At 39.2% G+C, this 13,989-nt stretch overlaps 1 protein-coding gene across 4 annotated transcripts in view; it reads left to right on the plus strand.

The window, feature by feature from the left end:
* USP47 (ubiquitin specific peptidase 47) overlaps nucleotides 1-13,989 on the plus strand; it is a 102,428-nt gene that overhangs the window by 86,844 nt on the left and 1,595 nt on the right. For all 4 annotated transcript variants that reach the window (XM_008178925.4, XM_008178927.4, XM_065594855.1 and 1 more), the window contains 5 exons: nucleotides 1,189-1,304; nucleotides 3,471-3,589; nucleotides 9,307-9,437; nucleotides 11,403-11,450; nucleotides 11,550-11,680. In XM_008178925.4, the coding sequence (XP_008177147.1) occupies nucleotides 1,189-1,304; nucleotides 3,471-3,589; nucleotides 9,307-9,437; nucleotides 11,403-11,450; nucleotides 11,550-11,680 (545 nt within the window). The remainder of the gene's footprint in view (nucleotides 1-1,188; nucleotides 1,305-3,470; nucleotides 3,590-9,306; nucleotides 9,438-11,402; nucleotides 11,451-11,549; nucleotides 11,681-13,989) is intronic.

The raw sequence follows: 13,989 nt of genomic DNA on the forward strand, positions 1-13,989 counted from the left end.
AAGACACTGAAATGTGCATTAGTCTTAATTTGGGGGGGGGGGGGGAAACACCCTTAAGGGTAAAATCCCCACTAAATTTTCACTCCATGCATTCTCTTTCCCGAAAGCCTCCCTAACTAGACAATTTACATTGAAAGAACTCTCTAATAGGTGTCATGTTTTCTAATAACATAGTGCTAGGATATTTACTGCCATCAGATACTGCAAAGCAACACTTGTCAGAAAGATTCACTAATTGAATATGGTGATATAGCTGTTTGCACTAGACTAGTCTTGTAGTAGTGCTAGAAACAAGTGACTGTCTTGTAATAATACAATTGATTAACATAAGTACCCATTTGAGACTTAAAGTACAATTAAGTGTCTGTAAAAATAACTTTGTAGAGTCCATGTTTTGTCTCCATTTCCACATAAAAATTGCTTTGTTTACAAGTGCACCTGAGTTGTGCTTTATTTACACCTGTAATAAATACACTGCAGTTTCGTCAGTTACTAATATGATGTGTAAGCAGAAAAGAACAGTTGATTGAATAATGCATGAAATGAAATTGATCACTAACTTAAGATCAGACAATGTTTTGATTAAAAATCCATTTTCCAAATATGAACAGCTTTCTTCAATAGAGGAAGTTCTGTACTATGGAGCCAGTAAATAGCACATTAAAAACAAAGAAGGATGGCACCAGTGTGGTGACAGGACTTATTTAATTGAAAAATAGCTTTCCAAATAATTTTAATGCCCATATATCTATTCTATTAGGGGGGGAAAAAAGGCAAATGCCACCATCATATGTGGAAACATATGGTTGGTCTTGCTTTGAGCAGAGGGTTGTACGAGATGACCTCCTGAGATCCCTTCCAACCCTGATATTCTATGATTCTTTATATGTTTTATAATGTTTCTGAAGTTTTAATAATGTACGCAATATTTAATTCTTAACTACTATGCTTTTATTTCAGTGAAGTTTTTGGTTTGTGAATGAACTGGAAATAAGCTGCATTGAGTTATTAATGCACTAATGAGCACAGCCTGTTTTGAATCAGTTTAGTTGAGTATCTTGCTCATATTAAGTTCTCAACTGTCATTTTCTAGGGTGATGGAGACTGAGCAAGACTATAGCATGAATGAGAGATACTGTTTTTGTAAAGAAACAATACTAGCACTAATAAATGTATATTTGTTCACAGCCATGCAAGTTTCTTTTAGATGCTGTTTTTGCTAAAGGAATGACTGTGCGTCAGTCAAAAGAGGAGCTACTTCCTCAACTCAGGGAGCAATGTGGATTAGATCTGACTATTGACAGGTAAAAAACATACAGTCAAGATTAAAACTGCTGGATTAAATACAACTAAGAGTGCCTCTGTTTCTGTTCCTCAGAAGCCAAGGTGACCTGCTATAAATATTAGGAGGAAATTTTGTTTCTCCTTTATGGGAGAAAGTATTAATATAATCAGTCCCCGCTAGTTTTTTAGTGGTTTTTTTGGAGGTGGTTGAAAGGTGATCAGTTATTGTGTTGTCTGAGCCAAACTGTGAATATAAAAGATTAATTTGTGATAAATTTCTAGCTTTCATTCTATCTGGAAAGATTGAGGCAGTGGAGTGCTGCTTAAATGGAAATGCCTTTGTTTGAAATGGCTTACCACTGCAATCTATAAGTTCAGATCTGTTTGCGCTTCTATCCTGTCACGGTGGTATTGCCTGTTGGGTATGTTAAAGGTAACAGTACCTCTCTAAAAGCAGAAAAGGGAAGAAAAGAAAAACACTTCACAATAAAAAAGACTAGTCTCTGAGAGATACAGTCTAAACATTTCTGTGTAGAAGTAGAACAAATGCTGCTCTGCGGATTGCTCTGACATGTTGCCTCTTCTGATTTTTCCATACACTTTAACCTCTTGCCTCAGGGCTGGAGAAGATCTGCAAGATGGAGCCACATGAGTCAGACATCCACCCTTTAAGTGTGTCTCCTGTTTTTTAAAGAAGAAAAAATGTTTTTAGTGGGGGGAAAGCTGTGGGTAGAGCTTGGGGGAGAATAACACCACTAATTTTTTTCCCATTCCTGCTTAAGAAGCCATTCTTCCCTCCCACTGTCCCTCTCCTTATGCACCCCATTGATTGGCCAGATACAGTCGGAGTCCCATATTCTCCTGAGCATGTGTACTCCGACTAACAAGTACAATCCTTCCTAGAGCTCGCCAGTATATGGCAGCTTTGCAGTGTCTCCTTGTCAAAAGCCATAATTGAAACCTCCTCTGAATAACGCACCTACAGATGAGAGATTAATATTTCAGTGTTGTCAGAAAATAGAAGTATGATGATTCATCTCAGAATTCTTTGGTATGCCTGGTTTAATTTAGGCTCACTTATTCTTACACACAAGAGTCATGCCTTAAGAGACTTAAATCACATACAAAGTGTACTCCAATATTTTGTATCTACATGAGATTTCACAGTGTATTTGATTATCAACTTAATAAACTTACTGCTATTTCCCCTTTTTAAGAGTCTTGCAATTCATAGTAGAGCACCAGTTATACAATATTTAAACTGCTGTTAGAATATACGGTAGATACACTGTAGTTCTGCTGAGCGCTTCACATGTCTGATAGCTGGAGGGTATACATGAAGCAGCTTAAATTTAGTCACAAAATAAGCAGTTTTCTCTAAGACCAGCTTGCTGGCTAACAGTAGAATTATGTTCTACATAGATCATTGGTCCCCAAGCCAGCAATTTCAAGGTCCTCTCAGAAATCTAATAGCTGAAGATTGCCATATTGGGTGTGTTGTAGAGAAAAATTCTTAAGCTCTTAGCTGAAGGAGAGACTGCTCTCTAGCAACCAACTCCAGCGGCCATGAATGACAGCATTGATATGCTTAAGGGTCCAGATTTCCATGCAGCCACTTGAAGGTGTGATGGTATACTGTTAATTTTATAAAATCTCCAGATTAGAATTTTGAGAAGCAAGAAAAGTCATATTTACCGATAGAGAGGTGAAGTTTGGTCATAGTTGAAAATCTTGGGCCTCTTGAAGGAGTGAAGACCCTGTGTGTGGCTGGGAGCAGAGTAGGGGTGGTTCGTGCAACCTCTAGGTATTAAAGGTACCATCTGTATTGCAGTCAGGAGATGTGATTGCAGCATAGGCATACCCATGCTATCTCAATCACAAATAGCAGTGAAGCCACAGGAGCATGAATAATGTCACAGACTAGCCACACACGTACATACACAGGATCCCTGGGTACATACTTGGGCAGTTAGCCTGTGCTGCTGCGGCTTCATTTACCTTTTTAGCTAACTAGCTCATTCAAAGCTAGCTTAGGTATGTTGCAGTCATGTCTCCCAATTGCAGTGACTCTTAAGTGTCATAGATTTTGAGACACCTTTCTCCAGGGCTCCAAAAAAAAAAAAAAATTGTCACTGAATTCATTGCCAATGAACAAAATCTTACTGTTTTCTTAAACATATTTATAGGTTTCGCCTACGAAAGAAAACCTGGAAGAATCCAGGCACTGTATTTCTGGATTATCATGTCTATGAGGAAGATATTAATATTTCAAGCAACTGGGAAGTCTTCTTAGAAATACTTGACGGTAATAACAATACATTATGAGAAAAAGTTAGATCCCTAACATTTTGGAGTTTAAAATGCACATTTAAATTGTATCAAAATGAATTCTATCTTCTGTGAATATATGCATTTTTGTACGTCAATGGAATAGAATCCTTCAGCTAATAACATGTTAAATAGCTATTTTTGTTGAATGTTGGCTTATTGAATTATTTTAGGTTCACTGCATTCTACATTCTATACTTTCCTGAAGATAATTAAAACTGCACTTCAAGATTCTTTTTCAGTTTAGTAGTTGTGTATTTTCTAGACCTGAGGACTCAAATGTCAGCTTAATGCAGCCTTCTGAATTGCATAAAAACTTACCAGCCTCGGCACAAAGTCTCCTTGCCTGCACATACCATGATGATTAAAACAATTAATTATATTATTTTAGTTGATTATCAAAATTTTATTTGCCCAAGAGAACAAAGGAGTAGAATTTTTCAAGTGTGGGGAAATAGATAGGGGGATTCAGATTATTTATTCAGACCAGTGGTGCTAGTGTGATCAAAATGGGATAATATAAATTGCAAAAGGGGGTGAGGTAGAGGGAAATTTAATAAAAAAAAAAAAAAAAAAGTTAACCATGATGCAGTGCCTGCTTTTTTCGTAGGTCTCTGTGAAGCTATGTGATGAAACCTCACATGTACACAGTCCTCTGGCTTTAGTTTTGAAAAATACTAGAGAAGTTTTGTTCATAGTTTCTTTGCAAACTTTTGTGTGTGTGTGTGTGTGTGTGTGTGTGTGTGTGTGTGTGTGTGTGTGTGTGTGTGTGTGTGTGTGTGTGTGAGAGAGAGAGAGAGAGATCCATATAGGTGTAATGATTGTAATTATGACTACATGTATCAGATGCTGAGAATGCAGCAGTGCCTGCACTTGAGGTTGCAGAAGTGTTTCCATTCTAAGTGGTAACTTTCAGTTCATCTTGATCATCTTGATTGATTGGTCTTAGATTGCGCCAATCACAACATGTCTTCCATTTTTCTCTTATCCTGGCCTTCCTTCTCTGTGTGTCCATGACTTTTCACGATAAAATCTTCCCATCTTTTTTGAGGTCAGCCATTTTCATTTCCCTTGGGTACCACTTGGCAACAGTAGTAGTTCAATTGTCAGTGAGCCTCGCTAATTCCCAGCCCATTGCATTTTACTGTTCCTGCTTTCAATGACGTCCTACACTCCATTCTATCTGATCAGTTCACTGGGGACTCGGTCACAGATTGAGATCCCCAGAATTCTTCTTTCCATCGCTCTCTCCGTGACCGACAGTTGTTGCTCCTCTATCTTTGTCAGTGCCCATGTTTTGCTGCCATATAACATTGCCGGCAATACTGTTGAGTTGAAGACATTGGCGTGTGTTGCCTTGTTGATTTTTTCCCTTGGAGAAAATCCTCAGTAGAATTGAATGTGCACGCCAACCAGCTTGCTTTCTTCGCATGAGTTCACCTTTCTGATCATGGCGCATATTAATTTTTTGGCCCAAATAGACACATTGTTCAACTTCTATTTCTTCTCCCTTGACTATTATTTGGGCTTTTGGCAAGGCATTAGACTGCATACATTTTGCTTTAGAGTGGGTTCATTTTCAGTCCGACTTGGCTGCTTTTTGTGTCGAGTTCTGTACTTTTCTGTAGTTTGATAGTGTTTTCAGCAATCAACATGATATCGTCTGAATCAGAGGTGGTTTAGCTGCTCTTCATTGATGCGGATTCCACCTTTCCAGTTCATCCACCTCATTACCATTTTGAGGCAGGCTATGAAGGGTTTCACTGAAACTCTATCTCCTTGCTTCACACCTTTATTGACTGGGATGCGCAGGGAAGTATTGAACAGGGTTATATCCGTAGTGCAGTCAGTTTGCTTCCTTTCGTAGTTTGATGTAGTTTGTGTTGATGCCTTGCTCTGCAAGAGCTGTCGGCACTACATAGATCTCTACGCTGTCAAATGCTTTTTCATAGTCAACGAAGGCAATGCATAAAGGAAATTTGTATCCCTTGAGCACTCCAATAGCTGGTTTAGAGTGAAGATCTAGTCCAATGTGCTGAAATTCCTTTGAATATCTGCCTGCTTTCTTGGATGCTGCTCATTCAGACTCTGTGAGAGCCAGTTTGTTGTTTTGGTGAATAGCTTGTAGACATGTGAGAGCAGTCATATTGGTCAGTAGTTCTTTAGATCTTCATGATCAGCGGAGGTGGTAGTAAGCGCCGCCGACAAAAAGCGGCAGAAGTCGATTTTGCCGCCGTCCTCACAACGGGGTAAGTCGGCTGCGATACGTCTAATTCAGCTACGCTATTCACGTAGCTGAATTTGCGTATCTTAAATCGACTCCCCGCTGTAGTGTAGATGTACCCTAAGATATCTGTCATTGCCTTAGGAAGGAGTGTGGACTCCAGAAATATTCTGATGCCTTTCATGTGATGTAGAGGTTCGCTCACAAACTAGTTTCTATTTACATCAGAACAAGATATCATAATGGATCATAATATTAAGATCATTCCATTCTTTTCTTGTATGCTTTGATCAGTGGTGAAATATTTAATGTTTTTATTTACAGTGTTATAATTTGACTTCAGAATTAGTAACCCTTTGAAATGAAAAGGGAAAGCTCACATCTCTCTCAGCTATTATTTTAGGATGTCTACAGGTGCTCACAGACATTTTCATCACATTTTTAAAGTTTTCTTCACAACCATAAAAGGTAGAGGCTTAATTTAAAATTCTGGAGCACAATATTGCAGCCTTCAAGAAAAGCATCAGTCTGTGAACTGTCCCAAAGAGTTAATTGAATGAGTCAGTGGCTCCTACCTCGGACACAGTGGAATTTCTTAGTTATTTCATGTTCTCTTTTTAAAATATTGTGAAATTCCATACAAAAAGGATTTCTGTACTGAAGCACTCAGAAGTCAAGGTTGTCAGTGCAATCTGAACTTAATTTCCGTGTGTGTGTGTGTGTGTGTGTGTGTGTGTGTGCGCTTCCCCAATTGCCTTTTATTTAGGGCTGTTGATTAATCACAGTTTTAATCGCACTATTAAACCAAGTGAAATTACTACATATTTTGGATGTTTTTCTACCTCTCTGCTTCCACAACATTGATTCGAATTACAGCATAGAATACAAAGTATATACTGCTCACTTCATATTATTTTTTATTACAAATATTTGCACTGTAAAAAAAGAAAAAATATTTTTCAATTCACCTCATACAAGTACTGTAGTGCAGTCTTTTTACCATGAAAGTGCAGCTTACAAATGTAGATTTTATTTGTTACCTAGAATTATGTACAAAAAGTAACTGCATTCAAAATAAAACAAAACTTTAGAGCCTATAAGTTCACTTAGTCCTATTTCTTGTTCAGCCAGTCGCTAAGACAAACAAGTTTGTTTACATTTATGGGAGATAATGCTGCCCACTTCTTATTTACAATTTCACCAGGATGTGAGAACAGGCGTTCGCATGGGACTTCCGTAGTCGGCATTGCAAGGTATTTACATGGCAGATATGCTAAATATTCATATGCCCCTTCATGCTTCAGTCACCATTCCAGAGGACATGCTTCCATGCTGACGATGCTTGTTTTAATAATTTAAAAAAAAAAAGTGTTAATTAAATTTGTGACTGAACTCCTTGGGGGAGAATTGTATGTCTCCGGTTCTGTTTTACCCGCATTCTGCCATATACTTCATGTTATAGTCGGCTTGGATGATGACTCAGCACATTATTTGTTTTAAGAACGCTTTCGCTGCAGCTTTGACAAAATGCAAAAAAGGTACCAATGTGAGATTTCTAAAGATATAGCTACAGCACTCAACCCAAGGTTTAAAGATCTGAACTGCCTTCCAAAATCTGAGAGGGACGAGGTGTGGAGCATGCTTTCAGAAGTCTTAAAAGAGCAACACTCCGATGTGGGAACTATAGAACCCGAACCACCAAAAAAGAAAATCAACCTTTTGCTGGTGGCATCTGACTCAGAGGATGAAAATGAACATGCATCGGTCCGCACTGCTTTGGATTGTTATCAAGCACAACCTGACATCAGTATGGACAGACGTCCTCTGGAATGGTGGTTGAAGCATGAAGGGACATATGAATCTTTAGCACATCTCTCACGTAAATATCTTGCGACGCTGGCTACAATGGTGCCGTGCGAATGCCTGTTCTCACTTTCAGGTGACACTGTAAACAAGACACAGGCAGCATTATCTCCTGCAAATGTAAACAGACTTGTTTGTCTGAGCGATTGGCTGAACAAGAAATAGGACTGAGTGGACTTGTAGGCTCTAAGTTTTACATTGTTGAATGCAGTTATTTTTTGTACATAATTCTAGGCTTTTAAGTTCAACTTTCATGATAAAGAGATTGCACTAGAGTACTTGTATTAGATGAATTGAAAAATACTATTTCTTTTGTTTTTTATAGTGCAAATATTTGTAATAAAAAATAAATATAAAGTGAGCACTGTACACTTTGTATTCTGTTACAATTGAAATCAATATATTTGAAAATGTAGAAAACACCCAAAAATATTTAAATAAATGGTATTGTATTGTTTAACAGTGCGATTAATTGCAATTTGTTTAATCACTACACAGCCCTACTTTTATGATATGATCACATACTGTTTTTTCCCTCCATTCCATTGCTTTATTGAGTTTAGGTGTTGGAAACAGAATGAGACAGAATTTTGTCATGAACTAATCTGTTGGTCTGGGGGCCAGAACACGTCTGTCTCTCTTTCGCTGCAAAAGTTGTGTGGTCCAACCTTTGGCACAGACTAAGGCTATATCTACACTACCACGGTAAGTTGACCCATGCTACGCAACTCCAGCTACGTGAATAATGAAGCTGGAGTCCATGTACCTTAGGTCGAGTTACCGTGGGGTCTACATCGTGGGGGGTCGACGGGAGAAACTCTCCCGTCAACTTACCTTACTCTTCTCATCGGGGTAGAGTACAGGGATCGAACGGAGAGCGATCTGCTGTCGATTTGGCAGGTCTTCACTAGACCCACTAAATCAACCACCGGTGGATCGATCTCAGAGCATCGGTCCCAACTGTAGTGTAGATGTAGCCTGACCATCCCTGTTCTTTCTGTTCAATATCTGTTAAAATGAGTATGATACTTTATGATCTTCATGATGCTTTGAGGAAAAATTCATTAATGTTTTTTGAGGCACTTACGTATTCTATCGATCAGTGCTGTAGAAAAGCCTATACAGAGAAAATGTTATCTTAGTGAAAGGCTTGGATGGTATGCAGAGAATGAGGCATGGGGTCACATACTGTGGCTAGAAAATGAAAATATAGAACTGCTGTCTTGTTCAATGAGCACTATCCATCTTGAGCAATAAACAAGGTTGGAGTCCTATGAAAAAAGTCACTGTGCAATGTGTTTATCATTATATTTGTGTGTGTGTGTGTGTGTGTGTGTGTGTGTGTGTGTGTGTGTGTGTGTGTACGTGTACACAAAGGGATGCAGAGAAGGTTATCCAGCATTTGGATAACATTGCATTTTCCTGACTTTTAAGTGCGTCACTTTGCAACCTTCGATAGTTTTGACCTTTTTGTATGGAATATAGATAGCTATAATACAGTCAGCAGACTCCTATGTTTGTGTGTGCATATAATATATGTTAAACTCCTCATTATAGATAGAATAAGAATATATAAAGATCTCAGAATATTCCATCTCTTTTTGCAGGGGCAGAAAAGATGAAATCCATGTCACAGCTTGCTGTTCTATCAAGACGATGGAGGCCATCAGAGATGAAGCTTGATTCCTTCCAGGAAGTAGTTCTGGAAAGCAGCAGTGTTGATGAATTAAAAGAGAAGGTGAATTGATTTTAGTAGTAAAATGTATTCAAGCATAATTTCAAAGTAAATTAAGGTAAACCAAACTAAGGCCACTTCAATTCTGAATAACAGCATGAACACGGGGATTTAATGCAATTCAATTGCAATGATTACATCTTAGTTACAAATGCTTGGTCAGCTGCAAGTGGAAAAAGACTGTCTTGCATGTGGATGCCAACTGAGATCCCAGTAATAGCTGAGGCTGCAGAGAAACCCTTTTCTTACCGCATATAATTCCTTGATCTTGTGTCATCGGGCGATGCTCTGGAACTACTCCGTATGAAGCCAGTCAGAACTCTGGGGGAGCATGTCTCCTTTCTCTGAGCGACAGCCAGGGCAAGAAACTTACACAGCTTCAACCTTCCTGGATCTGACCTCGGAGCATTCAGCATGCCCATCCACACCGTGCATGTCCTGCAGCGAGTCCACCCAGTTGGGGCTCCTGTGGAAGCCAGAGGGCCCTGCACCTCAACTCTGCAGTCAGATGTGACACTCAGCCAACCAGTAAAACAGAAGATTTTTATTCAACAGGAACACAGCATAGAGCAGAACCTGTTAGCACAGAAATCAGTGACTTTCAGCCAAGTCCATCTTAGGGAGTCCTGGGCCAGAAGCTCTGAACTCCGCCTCCTCCAGTCCCCCCAAGCAGACTGCCAGCTTGTTGCTCCTCCTCCTTCTATTTGTCTCGCTTCCCAGGCAAAGAGTCACTGGTCATCACCTGGTTGCATCCCCCTTCTGGATCTCAGGTTATGAAGGACACTGGTCATAACATACATGCAGGCAGCTGGAGCAGAGGTCTCAGCCAAAGTCACACATCCCTATTCCCACCACCGAGGTATTGGTGCAGCACACAGGGAAACTGAGGCACACACCGTATTCATGCAAAACAGTAAAACTCACATAGGCTCAACAGTAAGGTTCACATACATCACAACAAGGGAAAATCCCCACTTTGTCACATCAGAAGTTCAGTTTTCTCATGACTGAACACAGTTATTGTCTTCATCTAACACTGAATGCATTGGCCTCCTTGTTAAGTGTGGTAGTTGGTCATGAGCATGTAATGTTTATACGCCACGCTATGTACTGTCTTCCTGTGTGCTTCCAGGTACAAATCAAATTACTGATGATCATGAATCCCCTAATGGCAATGGATCCTACCATCTCCAAGACTGCCTTTTTCATTTAGTGTCACAACATTTGTGGTTGGCTGCTCCTGCTGCATGCCTTCAGAGTTAATCTCTAGGGAGCAGTTGGCAGCATGTTTTTTATGGCCTCATCTCTTGAACTTGTTCCCATCTGCACTACGCAAAAGCTTGAATTTGACATTTAAAATGTGGTACAAGACAGATTTTCAGTCAGTCCTTTTATTTCAGCAGAAATTTATTGGTGGATGGTGGGGATGATCTGATTCATCAGTCATTTAGCTTTTGTCAGGTTGCTTTTGTTTTTTATTTGTAATGATACTCACAATAAGTTGTATAAATAAAATGGTTTGTAATATTGAGAACCAACGTTGCTGGAGTCAAAGATGTTATCTGAGGCATGCCGTCACTTTGCATCTTGAACCTCAGATTAACTATGTTTCTATTTTAAATTTTTCTATCTGTTGGAAATTTGATATTATATAAGGGTCTTACAGAAGTGTCAGTTGTGACTCCTCTGTCATGTACTAACTTAATTGCACTAAAAAGCATCAGCTGTGTTCTTGAGATAACCACTGCTTAAAGAAAAATTGCGACATATGGGATGTTGATAAATCGAAATAGGTATCTTTTCCTGCAGTTTTGAATTCATTTTTGTATCACTGATGTGTCTGAATTTCTTACTGGCCTTTACAATTTGACGAAGACTTATTGATGTTCATATGCTTCACTGTATGATGGCTTGAAACTGTTTACCTCACTGAAAGAAATTAATGTATTGAAAATATTTGTGTTACAGCTTAGTGAAATAAGTGGAATACCCTTGGAATATATAGAATTTGCTAAGGTAAGTAGTGTTATGTAGAAATTGTATATACTCATTTGGGGTGCATACATCGTTACGCTGTTTGGAGGATTTATTCACTGAGTAATTGCTTCTTTCCAGGGGAGAGGCACATTTCCCTGTGATATTTCAGTACTAGAGATCCACCAGGACTTGGACTGGAATCCTAAAGTGTCTACATTGAACGTCTGGCCTCTCTACATTTGTGATGATGGCGCAGTAATATTTTATAGGTATATATTTTATTGTAGTATAATGATAAGCAACAAATACTCTATGTATAAATAAGGTTCTAACAACCAACAGAAGCCTGAAAAACAGTTCATGCTGAAAATTCTGCTGTTGTTTTGAAGAAGAAAAATGTCCAACAATGGGAGTTGAAAATAGAAAATCAAGCTTAACTTTGATTGAGGCACTTCAATTATAAATTTGTGTTAGTCCTTAACTTCTATTTTACTAATATGTGCTAAATAAATAGTAAGCATTATGCTTGGAAATAAGTGTGGATTTCAGAAGTTTTGGCATTATCTTAATTATAGCCAGGATTTCACGCATTGTGTTGAATTATGTAGCATTTGCCTAATATTTTACATTAAGCAGTTATGTAAATGAAGTAGATGATATCTTCTTGTTTTAAGGAATCTTTGCCGTGATGTTTTTGAATTGACCGTACTATATAGTATATATTGACACTATGATAAACATGTGAAATTGGAAGCCATTCTAAGGGATCATGTAATAAGCAGAAGTTTTTTTTTCCCTACTGGTACTAGTTTGAAAAATATTGACCTAAATGTTTATTCAGGGCCATTGCAACCTGTCTGGCCAGCGTCAGTGTTTTATGTGCACAACACATCCATATCTTCAAACTGAATTATATTTTCGGTGAAATTGTTTTCCATATTTTAAATGCCCAAAGGGTGAAACTGACTGCTGTGCAGGGGGCCAGCACAAGGCATAAGCACCATTGAAGGCCTCAGAAAAGGGCTCTACAACTAATTCTTAAACCACTAGGCCACAGCGATTGCAATTCTTGTTGTTCATCTGTTTCTAGTTACTCTCTGTAACATGTGCCATTCAGATGGTCACCTAAAATATTGCCTCGCTTTTTCACCTGCCTGACAAAAGGAAAAAAAATCGGTTAGACAATTCAGTACTAAAATAATTTGAGGGTGTTCTTTTGGCCTTGTAGTTTGGTTAGCTCAGAGGGCAGTTGTTACCTCATAAAATCTTCAATTTATTCTGTAGTCTGAAGTTACTTGAATAAAGTTTTTGAATTGTGATAATATGAAGGCTCCGCCGTTATACAGAACAGTAAACAGGTTCCTAATTGGATATATTTTATCCTGAATAAATTAGATTTGGAACTTAGGACTTCAGCCCACTCCTAAATTTTTTCATAGATTTGCGATATCGGGATAGCAGACGAAAAGAGGCAGGTGAATAGTGTGGTGGACTTGAGGAAGTGCCAGAAATAAAAGAGCAGATGGGGTTTGTGTGTCCCGTGGAGCGGCTCGCTGGCATATTGTCAAAGGCTGCTGCTGGCTAAAGAGTAGAGTGGCAGCTGAATGGGAGGAAGCTGTTTTGCCAGGCAGGGGTGGAGTGAAGAGGCAGTGTGGGGCTTGATGAAGAGGAACTTTGAAGTGAACTCAGAAAACTGGCTTAGTATAAGGCTTGGTCCACACTACATGGGTCTACATAAGGCAGCTAGTCTGTCAGTGTCTACTTTACAGCCTTGCTCCTGGCCGCTGTAAGTGCCCTATTCTACCTCCATGAAAGGCATAGGGTTTGTGTCTGTGTAGTTAGGGTGACATAGTGTCTGTATATAGGACTCTTAAGTGCAGATCTCTTGACTGAAGACAAGAAGCCCCAGGTGGCTTCCCTCTGCTCCCGAGTGGGAGCAGGAAGGTGAGAAGCCTGGGGGGGCAGCTGGGGTCCCAGCAGGTAGCTGCATGGTGGTGAGAGGCTGGGCTCTCAGCCCCCACCTCCCCAGTCCCTCTTCAGTCAGTCGAATCACTCCTGGTGAGTACGTGCACCACTAACAGAAGGAGGGTAATGTGGACATCAGCCACCGCAGTAATTACTGCAATGACTGCAAGATAAACTAACATAGGTTGATTTAAGATTGTAGTGTAGACATGCTTCATGTTTCAACTTTCTAGGAATGCCAAGTCTCTCTGATTTCTCCACACTGCTGAAGTGGCACATTGCAACTAAAAGGTTAATTGAATTAAAGTTCAATTGTCTCCTTCAATAGCTGTAGAACCACTCCTTGACTTGAAAGCCCAGATACCACTTTGCAATTATATTCCCCCTTCCCTTCTCAATTTATTACCTCAGTATTCCTTTTTGTAGCCAATTTAGCAAAATTTTGGAGAGATCTAGCATCTTCTTCCTTGGTTCTTTCTCTTGTTTCCTTATATTGGGTCTGTCATGTTTAATTCTAAGTGTCTCAGAAAACACCATGCTTTGCACAGAGGAGACTTAAAATGGAGAAAGGTTAAAGACCTTAGAGAGAGAGAACCTGCGTTTTGTGAGATAC

Source organism: Chrysemys picta, chromosome 4 (assembly GCF_011386835.1).
Source record: "Chrysemys picta bellii isolate R12L10 chromosome 4, ASM1138683v2, whole genome shotgun sequence".
Taxonomy (NCBI): Eukaryota; Metazoa; Chordata; order Testudines; family Emydidae; genus Chrysemys; species Chrysemys picta.